The sequence below is a fragment of the Pogoniulus pusillus genome, chromosome 6 (genome assembly GCF_015220805.1).
Source record: "Pogoniulus pusillus isolate bPogPus1 chromosome 6, bPogPus1.pri, whole genome shotgun sequence".
NCBI lineage: Eukaryota > Metazoa > Chordata > Aves > Piciformes > Lybiidae > Pogoniulus > Pogoniulus pusillus.
This window is the reverse complement of record NC_087269.1, coordinates 28,625,699-28,645,752: the sequence shown is the minus strand read 5'-3', so window position 1 is coordinate 28,645,752 and position 20,054 is coordinate 28,625,699. Positions and strand designations below refer to the sequence as shown.

At 56.2% G+C, this 20,054-nt stretch overlaps 1 protein-coding gene across 2 annotated transcripts in view; it reads right to left on the bottom strand.

The window, feature by feature from the left end:
- Nucleotides 1–1,461: 1,461 nt before the first annotated feature.
- The window catches only part of PALD1 (phosphatase domain containing paladin 1), a 48,159-nt gene continuing 29,566 nt past the window's right edge, over nt 1,462–20,054 (bottom strand). For both annotated transcript variants that reach the window (XM_064145051.1, XM_064145052.1), the window contains exons 11-20: nt 16,978–17,073; nt 16,647–16,781; nt 15,001–15,117; nt 14,733–14,912; nt 13,193–13,390; nt 12,717–12,857; nt 12,251–12,322; nt 11,933–12,073; nt 9,076–9,231; nt 1,462–1,816 (exon numbers count right to left, since the gene is read on the bottom strand). In XM_064145051.1, the coding sequence (XP_064001121.1) occupies nt 1,667–1,816; nt 9,076–9,231; nt 11,933–12,073; nt 12,251–12,322; nt 12,717–12,857; nt 13,193–13,390; nt 14,733–14,912; nt 15,001–15,117; nt 16,647–16,781; nt 16,978–17,073 (1,386 nt within the window). In that variant the 3' untranslated portion in view covers nt 1,462–1,666. The remainder of the gene's footprint in view (nt 1,817–9,075; nt 9,232–11,932; nt 12,074–12,250; nt 12,323–12,716; nt 12,858–13,192; nt 13,391–14,732; nt 14,913–15,000; nt 15,118–16,646; nt 16,782–16,977; nt 17,074–20,054) is intronic.

The window sequence follows — 20,054 nt, the reverse complement described above, 5'->3', positions numbered from 1 at the left end:
CCTCCCCCTCGTGTTTGCAGGGTGCAGGAGAGCACACACCTGCAGGACGGCAGGGCTGGAAAGGAACCTCTGCAGATCATCCAGTCCAGCCCTGCCAGCTAAAGCAGGGGCACCCACAGCACAGTGGCCAGGTGGAGCTGCAGTCTCTGCAGAGAAGGACACTCCACCACCTCTCTGAGCAGCCTGCTCCAGGCCTCCAGCACCTGCACACCAAAGGGTTCCCTCCTCTTCAGGTGGAACCTCCTGGGTTCCAGTTTCTGCTCACTCTGCCTTGTCCTCTCACTGGGCACCGCTGAAAAGGGTCTGGCCCCATCCTCTTGCCCCCCGCACTCCAGCTGGTGATCAGCACTGATCAGATCCCCCTGGAGCTGCCCTTCCTCAGGCTAAACAGCCCCAGGATGCTCAGCATTTCCTCCTCACAGAGGCGCTCCAGGCCCCTCAGCATCTTTGTAGCCTCCACTGGGCTCTCTCCAGTAGTTCCCTGAGGAGCCCAGAACTGGACCCAGCGCTCCAGGACTGGCCTCTCTAGGGCACAGTAGAGGGACAGGAGAACCTCCCTCGACCTGCTGGCCACACTCTCAAATGCACTCCAGGATCTCATTGGCCTTGTTGGCCATGAGGACACATTGCTGGCTCATGGGGAATTTGTCCACCAGCACTCCAAGGTCCTTTTCTGTGAAGCTGCTCCCACATGTGGCTCTCACAGGAAGCCAGGTGGCTTTCCACTGGAGATGAGTGCTCCCCCCTACCCCAAACCTGCTCTTTTTTCCTCTCTGAAGTTCCCCAGGGTTTTACTTGGGTCTGCTGGCTGTGTCTGCAGCGTCAGGGCTTAGGAGGCCACCATCCAACCTCAGTAGGCCCCTCTGCCTGGACTGGTGAGCTTGGCTAGCTGTTTAGCCTGGAGAAGAGGAGGCTCAGGGGTGATCTCTTTGCTGTCTGCAATGAACTTGCTGTTCACCTACAATTGCAGGCCCTTCTCTGCAGCGCTGCTTTCCAGCAGGTGACCCTCTCCTCTGTACTGGTGCAGGGGGCTGCTCCTCCCGAGGAACAGGACTAGAGCATGACTGCTCTTGTTGAACTTCACGAGGTTCCCCCCTCCCCAGCTCTTCATCCTGTCCAGGTCTCCCTGAGTGGCAGGGCAGCCTGACAGGTTGTCATCTGCTCCTCCCAGCAAACTGGTTGAGGAGGATACAGAGCTCTGGCTCCAGCTGTGCAGAGAGCAGCAGACACAGAGCCCTGTGTGTGCACAGGGCCTGCTGGGGTAACAGCCATACACTGGATGATTGTTTTTGGGGGTGTTTCTGCTCTAGGTTTAGGGAGAGAGTGAGGAAGGTCTCAAGAAATCCATCCCAATAATTCCATGCACCTGCCAAACCCAGGCATTGGCATCCCAGCATTCCAGAGCAGCTTCCCCCATCCCAAGTCCCCCCCTTCACGACTCTGCACCTGTCTCAAAGGATCCACTTTGTAACTTACAAGACTTTTATTGCATCCCAAAGATTCCCAGACATTCCCAGGCTCCGAGGCAGTTCCAGGGCTTGCCCCTCCCTCCCCACACCCTCCCCTCCCACCAAACATTTTTGGGCAAACAGTCTTTGTCCTCTCTCCCCTCCCCACCCCCACCCCAGCAGGAGAAGGCAGCAGGGAGGCTCTCAGCACCCCCACCCTACCCAAAGTCCCCGCGGAATGGGCGGGAGGTGCCAGCCTGCGCTTGCCAGCGGCCCCGCAGCGTGCTCAACTCCTTGCCCTCCAGGCTCTCCAGTTCTGGGAAGCCCAACTGGTTGAGGACTTCATAGATGCCAGCCACTGCAGCCACCTGAAAAGAGAGGGACATGATTTAATTCCCCCCCCCACCAGGCTCCATCATTCTCCTGGGTAAAGATCTTGGAGTCGTGTTGGTGGGAAGAGACCTTTCGGATCATCTAGTCCAGCTGTTAGGTCAGCACTGTCAGGTCACCACCAGACACAACGTGAAGGACTCAGGTTGGGAGAGACCTCAGACATTAACCCACCCCAACTCCCCTGCCATGGGCAGGGACACCTCTCAGCTAGACTTGGTTGCCCAAGACCTCATCCGATCTGGCCTTGAAGATCTCCAGGGAAGAGGCATCCACAAGCACTCTGGGCAACCTATTCCAGAGTGTCCCCACTAAAGAACTTCTCCATGAGCTTCAGTCTGAACCTACTCTCCCTCAGCACATCTACACAGCTTCTAAATCCAGGGCTGGGGACTTCACCACTGTCCTGGGCAGCCTGGTCCAGTACTTGGCCACTCTTTCAGTAAAGAAATTTTTCCTGCCATTCAACCTAAACCTCTCCTGATGCAACTTAAAGCCATTTCCTCTTGCCCTATCACTTGCTCACTGGGAGAAGAGACCAACCCCCACCTGGCTGCAGCCTTCTTTCAGGTAGCTGTGGAGAGTCAGCCTCCTTTTCTCCAGGCTAAACAGTCCCAGCTCCCTTAGCTGCTCCTCACCAGCCCTGTTCTCCAGGCTCTTCACATGCTCCAGCACCTCAATGTCCTTGGAGTGAGGAGCCCAAAACTAAACCCAGTATTTGAGGTGTAGCCCTACCAGTGCAGAGTACAGGGGGCAATCACTGCCCTATTCCTTCTGGCCACACTATTGCTGATCCAGCCCAGGATGCTGTTGGCCTTCTTGGCCACCTGGGCACACTCTGGCTAATCTTCATCTGCTGGCGACCAACACCCCCACATCCATTTCTGCCAGACATTTTCCAGCCACTCTGCCCCAAGCCTGGAGTGCTCATGGGGTTGTTGTGACCCAAGTCTGCACTCACTTGGCCTTGTTGAAGCTCATCCAGTTCCCTGCGTAAAGCCTCCCTACATTCAAGCAGAGAGATGCTTCCACCCAACTTGGTGCCACCTGCAAGTTTACCTCGTGGGTTCCTCAATCTCCTCATCCAGATCATTGATAAAGACATTAAAGAGAACATGACACAGTGGGAATCATAGAATCAGTCAGGGTTGGAAGGGACCACAAGGATCAGCCAGTTCCAACCCCCCTGCCATGGGCAGGGACACCCTACCCTAGAGCAGGCTGCCCACAGCCTCATCCAGCCTGGCCTTAAACACCTCCAGCCATGGGGCCTCAACCACCTCCCTGGGAAACTCGTGCCAGCCTCTCACCACTCTCATGCTCAACAACTTCCTCCTCACCTCCAGGCTGAATCTCCCCACCTCCAGCTTTGCTCCATTCCCCCCAGTCCTGCCACTCCCTCACAGCCTCAAAAGTCCCTCCCCAGATTTTTTGGAGGCCCCTTCAGATCCTGGAAGGCCACAAGAAGGTCACCTGGGAGCATCCTCTTCTGCAGACTGCACAGCCCCAACTCTTTCAGTCTGTCCTCACAGCAGAGCTGCTCCAGCCCTCTCAGCATCCTCCTGGCCCTTCTCTGGACACACTCCAGCATCTCCACATCCCTCTTGCAATGGGGGCTCCAGAACTGGATGCAGGACTCCAGGTGGGGTCTCAGCAGAGCAGAGTAGAGAGGGAGAATCACCTCCCTGGCCCTGCTGGCCACACTTCTGCTGCTGCAGCCCAGGCTCTGCTTGGCTTTCTGGGCTGCAAGTGCACACTGCTGGCTCATGTTGAGCTTCTGGTCCAGCAGCACCCCCAAGTCCCTCTCCTCAGGGCTGCTCTCCAGCCACTCACTGCCCAGCCTGCATTTGTGCTTGGCATTGCCTCCACCCAGCTGCAGGTCCTCAGCTTCTCCCTACACCCAGGTACCCACTGGCAGCACCCCCAGCTCCCCTCCAGCCAGGGTTTATTCATGTTCTAAGCTGCTTCCTCACTCCTGGGGTCAGCCGGCGCGGGGTTTGTTGGCTTTGGCACCCTCCTGCCAAAAAGCTACAATGCTGCCTTGTCTGAGCTGCAAGCGCCAGGATTATGCGGCGGGAAGGGGCGCTCCGGGGGTCAAAGGCTCCTTGTATCCAGGGGCTGGGCACGCTTCCCCCAGCTCCAGCTAACGGGGAGGAGGGCCCAGGGGCTGGATGGAAACCCGAGCTGCAAAGATGCAGGAGGGAGGGAGCTCCATCTAAAGATGCTCTGTCGAATGGAACTGCATTGAGGGGCTGGCACCTAAAGGGGGCTCCACCTGCAGGGGCTCACGTCTAAGGGGGCTCCATCTGCGGGGGCTCACATCTAAGGGGGCTCCATCTGTGGGAGCTCCATCTGCAGGGACTCACATCTAAGGGGGCTCCATCTGCAGGGACTCACATCTAAGGGGGCTCCATCTGCGGGGGCTCACGTCTAAGGGGGCTCCATCTGCAGGGGCTCACATCTAATGGGGCTCCGTCTGCAGGGGCTGGCATCTAAGGGGGATCCATCTGCCTGAGCTCACATCTAAGGGGGCTCCATCTGCAGGGGCTCACATCTAAGGGGGCTCCATCTGCAGGGGCTCACATCTAATGGGGCTCCATCTGCAGTGGCTCACATCTAAGGGGGCTCCATCTGCAGGGGCTCACATCTAAGGGGGCTCCATCTGTGGGAGCTCACATCTAAGGGGGCTCCATCTGCGGGGGCTCACATCTGCGGGGGCTCACATCTGTGGGGGCTCCATCTGCAGGGGCTCACATTTAAGGTGGCTCCATTTGTGGGAGCTCGCATCTAAGGGGGCTCCATCTGCAGGAGCTCACATCTAAGGGGGCTCCATCTGCAGGGGCTGGCATCTTAGGGGGATCCATCTGCCTGAGCTCACATCTAAGGAGGCTCCATCTGTGGGAGCTCACATCTAAGTGGGCTCCATCTGCAGGGGCTCGCATCTAAGGAGGCTCCATCTGCAGGGGCTCACATCTAAGGGGGCTCCATCTGTGGGAGCTCACATCTAAGGGGGCTCCATCTGCAGGGGTTCACATCTAAGGGGGCTCCATCTGCAGGGGCTCACATCTAAGGGGGCTCCATCTGCCTGAGCTCACATCTAAGGGGGCTCCATCTGTGGGAGCTCACATCTAAGGGGGCTCCATCTGCAGGGGTTCACATCTAAGGGGGCTCCATCTGCCTGAGCTCACATCTAAGGGGGCTCCATCTGTGGGAGCTCACATCTAAGGGGGCTCCATCTGCAGGGGCTCACATCTAAGGGGGCTCCATCTGCCTGAGCTCACATCTAAGGGGGCTCCATCTGTGGGAGCTCACATCTAAGGGGGCTCCATCTGCAGGGGCTCACATCTAAGGGGGCTCCATCTGCAGGGGCTCACATTTAAGGTGGCTCCATTTGTGGGAGCTTGCATCTAAGGGGGCTCCATCTGCAGGAGCTCACATCTAAGGGGGCTCCATCTGCAGGAGCTCACATTTAAGGTGGCTCCATTTGTGGGAGCTCGCATCTAAGGGGGCTCCATCTGCAGGGGCTCACATCTAATGGGGCTCCATCTGCAGGGGCTGGCATCTAAGGGGGCTCCATCTGCAGGGGCTGGCATCTAAGGGGGATCCATCTGCCTGAGCTCACATCTAAGGGGGCTCCATCTGCAGGAGCTCACATTTAAGGTGGCTCCATTTGTGGGAGCTCGCATCTAAGGGGGCTCCATCTGCAGGGGCTCACATCTAATGGGGCTCCATCTGCAGGGGCTGGCATCTAAGGGGGCTCCATCTGCAGGGGCTGGCATCTAAGGGGGATCCATCTGCCTGAGCTCACATCTAAGGGGGCTCCATCTGCAGGGGCTCACATCTAAGGGGGCTCCATCTGCAGGGGCTCACATCTAAGGGGGCTCCATCTGTGGAGGCTCACATCTAAGGGGGTTCCATCTGCGGGGGCTCACATCTGCGGGGGCTCACATCTGTGGGGGCTCCATCTGCAGGGGCTCACATTTAAGGTGGCTCCATTTGTGGGAGCTCGCATCTAAGGGGGCTCCATCTGCAGGAGCTCACATCTAAGGGGGCTCCATCTGCAGGGGCTGGCATCTTAGGGGGATCCATCTGCCTGAGCTCACATCTAAGGAGGCTCCATCTGTGGGAGCTCACATCTAAGTGGGCTCCATCTGCAGGGGCTCGCATCTAAGGAGGCTCCATCTGCAGGGACTCACATCTAAGGGGGCTCCATCTGCCTGAGCTCACATCTAAGGGGGCTCCATCTGTGGGAGCTCACATCTAAGGGGGCTCCATCTGCAGGGGTTCACATCTAAGGGGGCTCCATCTGCAGGGGCTCGCATCTAAGGGGGCTCCATCTGCCTGAGCTCACATCTAAGGGGGCTCCATCTGTGGGAGCTCACATCTAAGGGGGCTCCATCTGCAGGGGTTCACATCTAAGGGGGCTCCATCTGCAGGGGCTCACATCTAAGGGGGCTCCATCTGCCTGAGCTCACATCTAAGGGGGCTCCATCTGTGGGAGCTCACATCTAAGGGGGCTCCATCTGCAGGGGCTCACATCTAAGGGGGCTCCATCTGCAGGAGCTCACATCTAAGGGGGCTCCATCTGCAGGGGCTGGCATCTTAGGGGGATCCATCTGCCTGAGCTCACATCTAAGGAGGCTCCATCTGTGGGAGCTCACATCTAAGTGGGCTCCATCTGCAGGGGCTCGCATCTAAGGGGGCTCCATCTGCAGGGACTCACATCTAAGGGGGCTCCATCTGCCTGAGCTCACATCTAAGGGGGCTCCATCTGCAGGGACTCACATCTAAGGGGGCTCCATCTGCGGGAGCTCACATCTAAGCGGGCTCCATCTGTGGGAGCTCACATCTAAGGGGGCTCCATCTGTGGGAGCTCACATCTAAGCGGGCTCCATCTGTGGGAGCTCACATCTAAGGGGGCTCCATCTGCAGGAGCTCACATCTAAGGGGGCTCCATCTGCAGGGGCTCACATTTAAGGTGGCTCCATTTGTGGGAGCTCGCATCTAAGGGGGCTCCATCTGCAGGGGCTCACATCTAAGGGGGCTCCATCTGCAGGGGCTCGCATCTAAGGGGGCTCCATCTGCAGGGACTCACATCTAAGGGGGACCCATCTGCCTGAGCTCACATCTAAGAGGGCTCCATCTGTGGGGGCTCGCATCTAAGGGGGCTCCATCTGCGGGGACTCACATCTAAGGGGGCTCCATCTGCAGGGGCTCACATCTAAGGGGGCTCCATCTGCAGGGGCTCACATCTAAGGGGGCTCCATCTGCAGGGGCTCACATCTAAGGGGGCTCCATCTGCAGGGGCTCGCATCTAAGGGGGCTCCATCTGCAGGGGCTCGCATCTAAGGGGGCTCCATATGCAGGGGCTGGCATCTAAGGGGGCTCCACCTGTGGGAGCTCACATCTACACAAGCTCCATCTAAGGTCACTGGCACCTATAGGGGCTGCATCTACAGGGCTTGCATTTAAGGGGCCTCATATCTGCGGGGGCTCCATCTGTGGGGGCTCACATCTAAGGGGACTCATATCTACACGAGCTCCATCTAAGGTCACTAGCACCTATGAGGGCTTCATCTACAGGGCTTGCATTTAAGGGGCCTCATATCTGCGGGGGCTCCATCTGTGGGCCTCACATCTAAGGGGACTCATATCTACACGAGCTCCATCTAAGGTCACTAGCACCTATGAGGGCTTCATCTACAGGGCTTGCATTTAAGGGGGCTCACATCTAAGGGGGTTCTACCTATAGGGCTTGCACCTATGGAGGGGCTCCATCTACAGGGCTCCAATCTAGGGGTTTGCATCTAAGGGATTTCCTTCTAAGTGGTTTGCATCCAAGAGGTCTCCATCTAAGAGAGTTCCTTGTAAGGGGGCTCCATCTAAGGGCTTGCATCTGTAGGGGCTTCACCTACAGGTTTGCATCTAAAGGAGTTCCTTCCAAGGGGCTTGCATCTAAGGAGGCTCCATCTCAGACACAACATTTAAACCCATGCACCTCACATCCAGCCACCAGCAAGCACCACACATCCCCATCAACTCCCTGCCCGTGCTGCTGGGCAATGTAAACACTGACATAACTGAGATGCCAGGACAGGACAGGCACTGGCCACCCCCTCGCCCTCACTGCAGCCCCTCCCCGGGGAGATGGGGCAGAGGGAACAGGGAGCAGAGCTGGTGGCCACCTCTTTCATCTCCTGCCCAGCAGCTCAAACACGCCAGGATGAATTAGTGGCGCTGGTGGAGGCGGGTGAAGGGATGAATATTTTCCCACACAGGCAAAATCCAGGGTGAGAAAAACTCATCTCTGCAGAATAACAACTACAAAAACAATAGAAAGCAGGAAACTGGGGCAAATATGGGGTCTCACAACAACCTCCAGTTCCATTTTTCAGCTGGTGCCTAATTCTCTCAGTCACCCAGCACCAGCATTTTTATCCTCCTGTGCACTCCAGCCCCTGTGCCACCCACCCCAGCAAGATAAGGCAAAGCAGGGCTGCTTTTAATTCTTCTTGTCTTTCCCTGCCCTGTTTGGCCATGATGTGGTATTTTTAATATGCTGCCAGGAGACCAAAGGTGGATGGGATTGGGTGGAAGGAATCATAGAATCAACCAGGTTGGAAGAAGCCTCCAAGACCTCAGCCAGCAGGTCGAGGGAGGTTCTCCTGACCCTCTACTGTGCCCTAGAGAGGCCAGTCCTGGAGCGCTGGGTCCAGTTCTGGGCTCCTCAGGGAACTACTGGAGAGAGCCCAGTGGAGGCTACAAAGATGCTGAGGGGCCTGGAGCGCCTCTGTGAGGAGGAAATGCTGAGCATCCTGGGGCTGTTTAGCCTGAGGAAGGGCAGCTCCAGAGGGGATCTGATCAGTGCTGATCACCAGCTGGAGTGCAGGGGGCAAGAGGATGGGGCCAGACCCTTTGCAGCGGTGCCCAGTGAGAGGACAAGGCAGAGTGAGCAGAAACTGGAACCCAGGAGGTTCCACCTGAAGAGGAGGGAACCCTTTGGTGTGCAGGTGCTGGAGGCCTGGAGCAGGCTGCTCAGAGAGGTGGTGGAGTGTCCTTCTCTGCAGAGACTGCAGCTCCACCTGGCCACTGTGCTGTGGGTGCCCCTGCTTTAGCTGGCAGGGCTGGACTGGATGATCTGCAGAGGTTCCTTTCCAGCCCTGCCGTCCTGCAGGTGTGTGCTCTCCTGCACCCTGCAAACACGAGGGGGAGGCAGGAGCTGCAGGGAGAGCCTCACCTCACGCATCCAGAGGCTGAAGGGCCGCTGCCAGGAGTCCTTCTTCTCCAGGTGCAGGTAGGCATTGAAGAGGATCAGGTAGATGTAGCGCTCCAGGTACTGCAGGCTCCTCAGGTGCAGCGTCTGCCTCTCCTTCCCATCCCTGCCCGACTTGCCCTGGAGAGAGCAAGAAAGCAGAGGAGAGGCCTGTGGCTTCTGCTCCAGGAGCACAGCCTACAGGCAGCTCCTGCACCCAGTCAGAGAATCCTAGCACTGTTTCAGCTGGAGCAGACCTCCAAGGCCACTGACTCCAGCCATCAACCTAACCCCACCACAGCCATTAAACTCTGCCCCCAGGTGCCAGGGCCACACGTTTTGGGAGCACCTCCAGGGCTGGGCACTCCACCACCTCCCTGGGCAGCCTCTGCTTCATCATTACAGACTCCTGTAATTCTCCTCTTATTTATTGCTTTCTTACTGTCTCCTCTTTTGCCTCCTGGTTAAGGGTAGGAGGAGTGGGAATCACCCTAAGGAAGTACCAGAGTTCCTTTTCCTTCCTTGCCTTCACCCCTCCATCTCTCCAAGCACCAAACACACCTTAATTAAAAGCCCATTCAGGCAATGCCCAGGCTACACAAGTTCTCTTCTCCCAGCTTCTCATCACTGAGAGAAGCATGCAGTTATATCAAAATCACCCATTCCAATGGGATGGATGGAGCAGGCAAGTGGGATATATGAACTGCTGGCAGTGATCAGAGACTGCTCTTCAGGCAGGAGGTGTGGGGATAGGTGTGGGGAGAGCAGAGAATTCCCTCCTTATCCTGCCAGTGTGAGGTGGATAGACCCAACCCAGAAACAGGATATGGTCCAGGAACACCCATGGGCTGGTCCTGAGCACCAAGCACCAGGAAGAGGGACGAGGAGGTCATGGGATTTGTACTGCAATGCAAACCACAGCAGGAGCAGCTGCTGAGACTCCTTGGTCAAGGTCATCCTTCTGGGACCCACAAGGCTGAGCATCACTAGGGTGGGAGAGCCACCAGGGAGCAGAATTAAATCTATGATCAGGCAGCAAGGGAGGTTTTAACTCCAGAGTACCAAAGGATGCAACCAAGGAGCTGAAACTTTCCACCAGCCACGTGGCCACCTCCCAGCAATGCACAAGAAAGGTGGGGAGGAATAAAATAACAAGATTTATCCCAAACAATGTCAGTTCCCAGCACCTCATCCCATGGATTTCAGTTCCAAAAGCCCTCTGACAATCCCATAAATCAGGAGGGAAAGTCCAGGAAGATGTGGATGCTACCAGGCGATTAAGTGATTTTGGGCTATCAGATAGTGCCAGGACTAGGGGGAATGGAGCAAAGCTGGAGGTGGGGAGATTCAGCCTGGCTGTGAGGAGGAAGTTGTTGAGCATGAGAGTGGTGAGAGGCTGGAATGGGTTGCCCAGGGAGGTGGTTGAGGCCCCATGGCTGGAGGTGTTTAAGGCCAGGCTGGCTGAGGCTGTGTGCAGCCTGCTCTAGGGTAGGGTGTCCCTGCCCATGGCAGGGGGTTTGGAACTGGCTGATCCTTGTGGTCCTTTCCAACCCTGACTGATTCTATGATTCTACATGCTTTGGGTTTCCTTCTCCCAGTCAATCAATTATGGCCATTAACTGAAAACAGAGGTTGGTGGCAGTTGTGGGCAAGACTGGTGGAGATGTGGAGGGATGCCAGCCTGGGCATAGAAGATGCCAAGCCCCAAGCTCAGCTCTTCCAGGGCCCAAATCAAAAAGCTGCATAGCTTCAGAAAACCCAAATTGACTAAGAATTCCCCTTGCTTCCCTGCATTGACTCCACAGAAGCTGTCACAGAAAACACAGCTGAAGCCCACAGGCTCAGCTGGCTTTGGGGATGTCTCCTGCATGGGCACGGGTGAGTGTCCTTGTGAGGGTAAATCCCTTTCCCAAGCTCAGAGGAGCTGGAGAAGTCTTCAGGGCTTGAAGTGCAGCAGCATGGACCAGGACTGCCCTCTGCTGGCTGAGCACGGCTGGATGGGCAGGATATGAGATGGGATTTGGGATGCCGAATGGTGCCAGATGGGCATGATGCTGGGTAGGATGCAGGATGGGGGAGTGAGATGCAGGATGGTACCAGACAAATGGGATGCTGGGCGGGAAGCAGGACGATGGCAGGTGGGCAGGATGCTGAGTGGGATACAGGATGGTACCAGATGAGCAGGATGCTTGGTGGGAGGCAGGATGGTGTGGGATACTGTGCGGGGTGCAGGACAGTGCCAGATGGCAAAATCCAGGATGGCACCAGGCAGGTGGGGTGTTAGGTGGGATGCAGGATGCCAGCAGATGAGCAGGATGCTTGGTGGGATGCAGGATGGTGTGGGATACTGGGTGGGATGTAGGACAGTGCCAGATGGGCGAGATCCAGGATGGCACCAGGCAGATGGGGTGTTAGGTGGAATGCAGGATGCCAGAAGATGAGCAGGATGCTTGGTGGGATGCAGGATGGTGTAGGATACTGGGTGGGATGTAGGACAGTGCCAGATGGGCGAGATCCAGGATGGCACTAAATGGGCGGGATGTTGGGTGAGATCCAGGATGGCACCAAACAGGAAGATGGTGGATGGCATCAGGCAGCTGGGACACAGGATGCTGAGTGGGATGTGGGATGGCACTAGACAGGCAGGATGGTGGTTGGGATGCAGGATGGCACAGGATGCAAGGCAGCAATGGATGACCAGAACCCAAAGAGGCCTGGTACCTCTGAGGTAGCATGCCAGAAAGCTTCAGCCCAGGAACCCATCCAGCTCCAGCAGGGCTTGTCCTGGCTGCCAGCTGCATGCCTGGTGGCCCCGAGGCAGCGAGGGAAGGGCCCTGCTCACCTGGCGGTAGGTGCAGATGATGATTTCTCGGAGGTGGTAGTGCATGGGTGTCATGGTCTCACTGACTGTGTCCAGGGCCATGTCCACCTCCTTCTTCATCCGGTGACCCTCAGGCAGGAGCTGGACCACCTTCATCACCACCTACAGCACAGGCAGAAGCAGCAGGGGCTTTACCAGGTGCCTTCACATCTCAACTCCATTGTTCTGTCATTGCTCAGCAGAGGACTCAGCCCCACCAAACAAGCATCTGTGGCTGAGGTATGGAGGAGCAGGCTTGGAGTGGGACCCAACAGAACAGAATCAGGCCCATGGACTTACCTCAAACTCCCCTTTGGTATACTTGGCATCAGGCACGCTCACAATTTCCTCCTCGCTCATCTCAGGGAAGCTCTGGGATGGTCAGAGAGGATAATGCTGTGAGGGGCTGGACAACCCTGTCCCCACTGCCCTACAGCTGAGCTGAAAGGCAGAGCCCAACCCCAACCCACCAGGACACAAAGCATCCTCCAACCTTCTCCCTGCATGGGCAGAGAAGGCCCAAATGTTATGCCCATCTGCTCTGCATGGAGGTTCATCCCTTTAACCTCTTGGTCCTAGGGTAGGACCTTGTGAGGACAAGGTAAAGACCCACCAGGGATGCACCCACAGTGCTCCTGGAGCTTGTTGAGGGCTAGGCACAGCAAGAAGCCAACAAAGAGATGCCCACAGCCCACTCTGGTCCTCCCCACACTCCTTCTAGCTCTCCCACAAATCCTCAGGCAGAGCTGCAGACCCTGGTACCCACATTGAAGTGCCAGAGGGTGAGGACTGCAATGACCATGGCCGTGGTGGTCCTGCCCCGACCGCTGGAGCAGTTGAAGACAAAGGCAGCCCTTGAGTCCTCAGCCAAGGCACTCTTCATCGCCTCCAGCAGCCAGTCAAAGTCCTGCCAAGAGGGAAGCCAGTGAGTTCTTATGGGTTCAGCCCACCATGGGTCAGCACAGGCTGCCCACCTCCCATCCCCAGCCTACAGCCTCCTGGCTAGACTCCCCACTTCCTTGCCACTGGATCCAACCCAGCAGCTTCCTCTCCACTCCTACCAGGCTGGAGGTACCCAGGGTCTCCAAGCAGCATCTCCCTGGGGACCTTCTTTGCCCCAGCAAGCACCAGTCCTGGACACACCACCACAGTCCCAGGGAGGGGTGGCACCCCAAGCACCCAAGTGACATTGGAGGGATGGCTTGGGAAGGAGGCAGCAGCAGCATCCCACCCCCAGGGTACCTGCTCCTTGGGAGCGCAGAAGTCAGGGATGGGGATGCGGCGATAGGTCAGCCCCTGGTAGGAGTTCTTCTGCTGGCTGAAGATCTCCTGTGTGGTCAGGCAGCTCTTGAACATCTTCATCTGCTTCTCTGATTCCAGGTACACCTCCAGCCACTTCTGGCACTTCAGCAGGTCACCCTTCAGGGTGGCCTCTAGTTTCTGCGGAGGATGGAGAAATCCTCACCATAAGACCATGTCCCTCAGCACCACATCTACAAGGCTCTGGAATCCCTCTAGGAATGGGGAACTCCACCACAGCCTGGTCCAGAGCTTGATAACACTTTTGGGGAACATTTCTTTCCTCAAGCACCCCTGGTACAACCTGAGGCCATTTCCTCTTGCCCTGTATCACTTGTTATTTGGCAGAAGAGGCTGATCCCCATCTGGGACTTGTAGAGACCAGAATGTCTCCCCTCAGCCTCCTTTCCTCCAGACTAAACAGCTGTCCCTCACAAGTTGTGTGCTCTAGAACTTGGCCAGCTTCACTGTCCTTCTTTGGACATACTCCAGCACCTCAATGTCCCTCTCAAACACTTTGCAGCCCACTCAAAACCTTACTTCAGGTCTTGGCCACCACTTCTGCCTAGCACCCCAGTCCCCAGTGTGCTTGATGGGAGCCTGAAGAGCATCATCTCCCACCACACCAGGCAGCTCCTTCACGCACTTATTGGCAGCCAAGCTCCTCCACCACTTACATCCTCTGGAAACCCAGCTGGGAACATCTGCTCTCCTTTCCCCGGGTGCCTTTTCCCCTCCCTTTGAAGCTATCAGTTCTCCAGGGGACAATGTCCCCTTTGGTCTGCTTTTGCAACCTCTCACACAGTGACAGCCAAGTCAAGAGGACTCCTGGATGTTTGCAGTGTGAGAAGAGCAGGTCAGCCATTTCACAGTATCACAGTATCATCAGGGTTGGAAGAGACCTCACAGATCATCAAGTCCAACCCTTTACCACAGAGCTCAAGGCTAGACCATGGCACCAAGTGCCACGTCCAACCTTGCCTTGAACAGCCCCAGGGACGGCGACTCCACCACCTCCCCGGGCAGCCCATTCCAGTGTCCAATGACTCTCTCAGTGCAGAACTTTCTCCTCACCTCCAGCCTAAATTTCCCCTGGCACAGCCTGAGGCTGTGTCCTCTTGTTCTGGTGCTGGCCACCTGAGAGAAGAGAGCAACCTCCTCCTGGCCACAACCACCCCTCAGGTAGCTGTAGACAGCAATAAGGTCACCCCTGAGCCTCCTCTTCTCCAGGCTAAACAATCCCAGCTCCCTCAGCCTCTCCTCATAGGGCTGTGCTCAAGGCCTCTCACCAGCCTCGTCGCCCTTCTCTGGACACGCTCAAGCATCTGAGCCAAGCACAGCATCTGAGACAACCATGGTGCCTGACTGACCAAAGAGAATAGAACCACCCAAAGCAGCTCCAGGGCACGAGTGACTACCAAAGCCTGTGGACACCACTCATGCAGGTTCCCAGCAGGGAAGACCTTGATGGGCAGGAGCTCACCTCCAGCTGCTGGGGTGAGGCAGCAGGCACAGGGATTAGCTCCTCCAGGTGCCCAGGCTCTCTCAGGGTATAGATCTGCTCGTTGGCTTCCAGGACAGCTTCTTCCCTCAGGCTGATCCAGACGATGCGGGAGTGCTTCCTCTTGGCGTCCGTCAGGTAGCGCAGCACGCTCCCCAGGCTCTAGGGGAAGGGGTGGGCCAGGGTGATGGGAGAGCACAGGGAGCCCCCTGCGGGTGACCTTGCCCACCACAGGGTGCCTGCCCCTCACCTTGGAGCTGGGCTGCGCCGTCCCATAGATGGGCATCTTGGGCACGCGTCGGAAGTTGGCCACGCTCATCTCCTTGGCGGTGCTCAGCACGTCTGGGCAGAAGCGCTCGTCCGCCACCTGCCGCGGGGCAAAGGCTGGGCGAGGGCTGCACCCCACGGCGTGGCACCTGCCCCCTCCCACCCACTCTGGCTTTGCGAGAGGGTTCCCGGCACGCCGCAACCTCTCGACCACGGCCCCCACAGAGGAGACCCTTACAACATAGGATCATAGAACTGCTTTCATAGAAGCAACCAGGCTGGAAGAGACCTCCAAGCTCAGCCAGGCCAACCTAGCACCCAGCCCTGGCCAATCAACCAGACCATGGCACTAAGTGCCTCAGCCAGGATTTGCTTCAACACCTCCAGGGACAGCCACTCCACCACCTCCCTGGGCAGCCCATTCCAATGCCAATCACTCTCTCTGACAACAACTTCCTCCTAACAGCCAGCCTACACCTCCCCTGCCACAACTTCAGACTCTGTCCCCTTCTGTTGCTGCTTGCCTGGCACAAGAGACCAACCCCACCTGGCTACAGCCTCCCTTCAGGGAGTTGCAGACAGCAATGAGCCCTAAGCCTCCTCTTCTGCAGGCTGCACACCCCCAGCTCCCTCAGCCTCTCCTCACAGGGCTGTGCTCCAGGCCCCTCACCAGCTTCATTGCCCTTCTCTGGACACCTTCCAGTATCTCAACATCTCTCTTGAATTGAGCAGCCCAGAACTGGACACAGCACTCAAGGTGTGGCCTGAGCAGTGCTGAGCACAGGGGCAGAAGATCCTCCCTTGTCCTACTGGCCACACTCTTCTTGAGCCAGGCCAGGATGCCATTGGCTTTCTTGCCCACCTGGGCACACTGCTGGCTCATGTTCATTTTAGTTTCAAACCATCACCCCTTGTCCTGTCACAACAGGCCCTGCACAAGAGATGGTCTCCACCTTTCTTAATGTCCACTATAGAACCCCACAAGAGATGGTCCCCAATTTCTTAGTGTCCACTGTAGAACCCCACAAGAGATGGTCTCCACCTTTCTTAATGTCCACTATAGAACCCCACAAGAGATGGTCCCCAATTTCTTAGTGTCCACTATAGAACCCCACAAGAGATGGTCTCCACCTTTATTGATGTCCACTATACAACCCCATAAGAGATGGTCCCCATTTTCTTAGTGTCCACTATAGAACCCCACAAGAGATGGTCCCCACCTTTATTGATGTCCACTATACAACCCCATAAGAGATGGTCCCCACCTTTCTTAGTGTCCACTATAGAACCCCACGTGCCCATCCTTGCAGAGGATGCCAGCAAGACACAAACCTAAGACCCCAGCAGGGTCCTGCAGACCAGAAGACTCAGCATCTGTCCTACAACAAGGAAACTTCTGTGTTCCCCCACCCCACCAAACCATTTTGAGGGTGAGCATGCCAGAAAGGTACCATTCCCAGCCCTTATCAAAAGTTGCTCTCCAGCTCTCCTGGAGCCCCTTCAGCTACTGGAAGTCTGCTCTGAGGTCTCCCTGGAGCCTGCTCTTCTCCAAGCCCAGCAGCCCCAACTCTCCCAGCCTGTCTCCAAGGAGCCCCCAGCCCTATCCCTGCACCCAGGATGGGTACTCACCAGCACCCGCGTCCCCTTGGCGACGAGGTCCCCGGTGACGGTGAGCTCTGAGGAGTTCATCTCCGCCTGCAGCCGGTAGAGCTCCGGGTGCCGGCACATCCACCTGCTGAAGCTGAGGGCAAAGCCCAGGGGGTACTGCCGGCGGGGGGCCGGGGTGGGGGACGTGCCGTCAGCTTGGGCTCGCACCCCCTGCCTGGACACAAGCCATCACCCCACCACAAAACACCTCTGGAAACACGAGAGATGGACCCCCCCTCCCCTCCCGCTGCCTGAGGAAAAGCCAAGTGCCAGAGCCGAGGAGGAGCTCGGGGTCGGTGGGGATGGTTTTTACCTGCTCGTGAAGGTAGTAGTTAAAAGCAATCAAGTAGAAGTAGCGCTGGAGGCTCTGCAAAGTCCTCTGCAGGAAGTACTCTTTGGTGCTGCTGCCCTGAAAGCAAAAGCAGGCGAGATGTGTGGGGACAGAATCACAGATCGCATTGGGTTGGAAGGGACCCTTGAAGTTCATCTTGTCCTGCCATCAGCAGGCACAGGACCCTTGAAGTTCATCTTGTCCTGCCGTCAGCAGGCACAGGACCCTTGAAGTTCATCTTGTCCTGCCATCAGCAGGCACAGGACCCTTGAAATTCATCTTGTCCTGCCATCAGCAGGCACAGGACCCTTGAAGTTCATCTTGTCCTGCCATCAGCAGGCACAGGACCCTTGAAGTTCATCTTGTCCTGCCATCAGCAGGCACAGGACCCTTAAAGTTCATCTTGTCCTGCCATCAGCAGGCACAGGACCCTTGAAGTTCATCTTGTCCTGCCATCAGCAGGCACAGGACCCTTGAAGTTCATCTTGTCCTGCCATCAGCAGGCACAGGACCCTTAAAGTTCATCTTGTCCTGCCATCAGCAGGCACAGGACCCATGAAGTTCATCTTGTCCTGCCATCAGCAGGCACAGGACCCTTAAAGTTCATCTTGTCCTGCCACCAGCAGGCACAGGACCCTCAAAGTTCATCTTGTCCTGCCATCAGCAGGCACAGGACCTTTGAAGTTCATCTTATCCTGTCATCAGCAGGCACAGGACCTTTGAAGTTCATCTTATCCTGTCATCAGCAGGGACAGGACCCTTGAAGTTAGAATCATAGAACCAGTCAGGGTTGGAAGGGACCACAAGGATCATCTCATTCCAATCCCCCTGCCATGGGCAGGGAGACCCTATCCTAGATCAAGTTCATCTTGTACTGCAATTAGCAGAGATATTTCCAACTAGATCAGGTTGCTCAAGGCCCCATCAAATATGACCTTGACTGTACCCAGGGATGAGGCCTCCACCATGTTCCTGAGCAACCTGTTCCAGTATTCTACCACTCCCATTGCAAAGAGCTTCCTCCTGATGTCCAATCTAAATCTGCCTTGCTCCAGTTTCAAACCATTGTCCCTCACCCTACCACTCTGAGCCCTATAAACAGTCCCTCCCCAGCCTTCCTGTAGGTCCCCTTCACACATGGAATTGCAGCTCTAAGGTCTCCCTGGAACCTTCTCTTCTCCAGGCTGACCAGCCCCAGCTCTCTCAGCCTGTCATCATTGCAGAGGTGCTCCCTCTGATCATCTTTGTGGCCCTCCTCTGGACCCAGTCGAGCAGGTCCATGTCACTGTTGCTGTTGGGGACCCTAGAGCTGGACACAGTACTCCAGGGGAGGTCTCATCAGAGCAGAGCAGAGTGGCAGAATCACCTCCATCAAACTGCTGGTCACACTTCTTTGGATGCAGCCCAGGATGCCACTGGCCTGCTTGGCTGCAAGTGCCCATTGCTGGCTCAAGTTCAGCTTCTCACCCACCAGCACCCCTGAGCCCTTCTCTGCAGAGCTGCTCTTAACCTCCTCATTCCCCAGCCTGGATTGATATTGAGGGTTGCCTAGACTTAGGTGCAGGATCTTGTTGAGCCTCATGAGGTTCTCCTTAGCCCACTTCTCCAGCCTGTCCAGGTCCTTCTGGATGGCACCCAGCCTCTCAGCCATGCCAACCACACCACTCAGCTTGGTATCCTCAGCAACCTTGCTGGAAGGTGCCCTCAGTCTTGCTGTTTGTATCATTGGTGAAGGTATGACCAACACCAACTGGCCCCACAGCCCCCAGCAGCCCAGGATGCTGGAGGACAGCCCTGCACATACTTGTTTGGGGATGACTTAGAAGAGACAGTCTTTTTTGTCTTCTTTTATGGAGCAATCTCTGGGGAGAAAGAGGCTCAGAAATGCCACTTCAGTCCCTCAAAAGCTTTTTGCTAACTTCACCAACTTGTTTGACTGAGAAGAAACCACTTCAGACGAGAAGTAGAGAAAGACCTCCAAATCCCAAGCTGGAATAAAGGTTTTTGGGTGCTTTGGGGTTGTTTTGTTGTTGTTTTAATGAAACATTGCAAGTTTTCTATATTAAATGATGCTTCAAGACATAAATTTGCCTTTCAGCTCAAACAAAACCTTCCCTTTAGCCCAAGGACACACTGGGAGCAGTTCCAACCAGACCCAAGGAGCATTGGAGGGTTTATCTTGCTGTCCCCTGGAGATACAACGTCCAGATGCTTCCGGCCGACTCAAACCCAAGGGGACAGAGTTGGTTAACTCCAGGTCCTGCCCTCACTCCAGCCATCTTCAAGATGCTGGGGTGGTGGCATCCCTGGGGAGAGAGGTTCCTGTGGCAGCAATGCAAGGAGCTGGCTGGATACATGACCTCTCAGCCCCACGCTGTGGGTGACACAAGGAGTGGCCAAGAACCTCTCAGAAACCTCCTCATCTGCCTTCAAAGCTTAGTGGGACCCTCAGGACCCACTCCAGTGGCAGCATCTCAAGGAGGGTGGCAGACCCTGTGATGATGGATGATCAAATAATATCAAGATGAGCTTACTGAACAGAGACACAAGGCACATGCCCTGTAATAGTCTGCATTTCCAGGTGTCTCCTCTTTTCCCTCATCCCCAGGAGCATCATTTACATTAGATGCTAGGAAAAGGTTTGAGGATAGTGAGACACTGAAACAGTTGCCCACAGAGGTGGCAGAAGCCTCATCCCTGGAAATATCCTAGGTCAGGCTGGACAGGCCTCTGAGCAACCTCCTCTAGTTGCAGATGAACCTGCTGACTGCTGCAGGGGTTCAGAACGTGCCTGGATGACATCCTGGGCAACTTTCTCTAGGTGAACATGCTCTGGCAAGGGGGCTGCACAGACAATCCCCAGAAGTCCCTTCCAAACTCTATAACCCTATGATTCTGTGGCTAGATCACTTTTAAACAGTCCCATCCAACCCAAACCACTCTTTGATTTTGTCATCATGACCCTTCTGTACTGGCTTCAAGATCACAGAATCATGGAATCAGTCAGGGTTGGAAGGGACCACAAGGATCAGCCAGTTCCAACCCCCCTGCCATGCCCA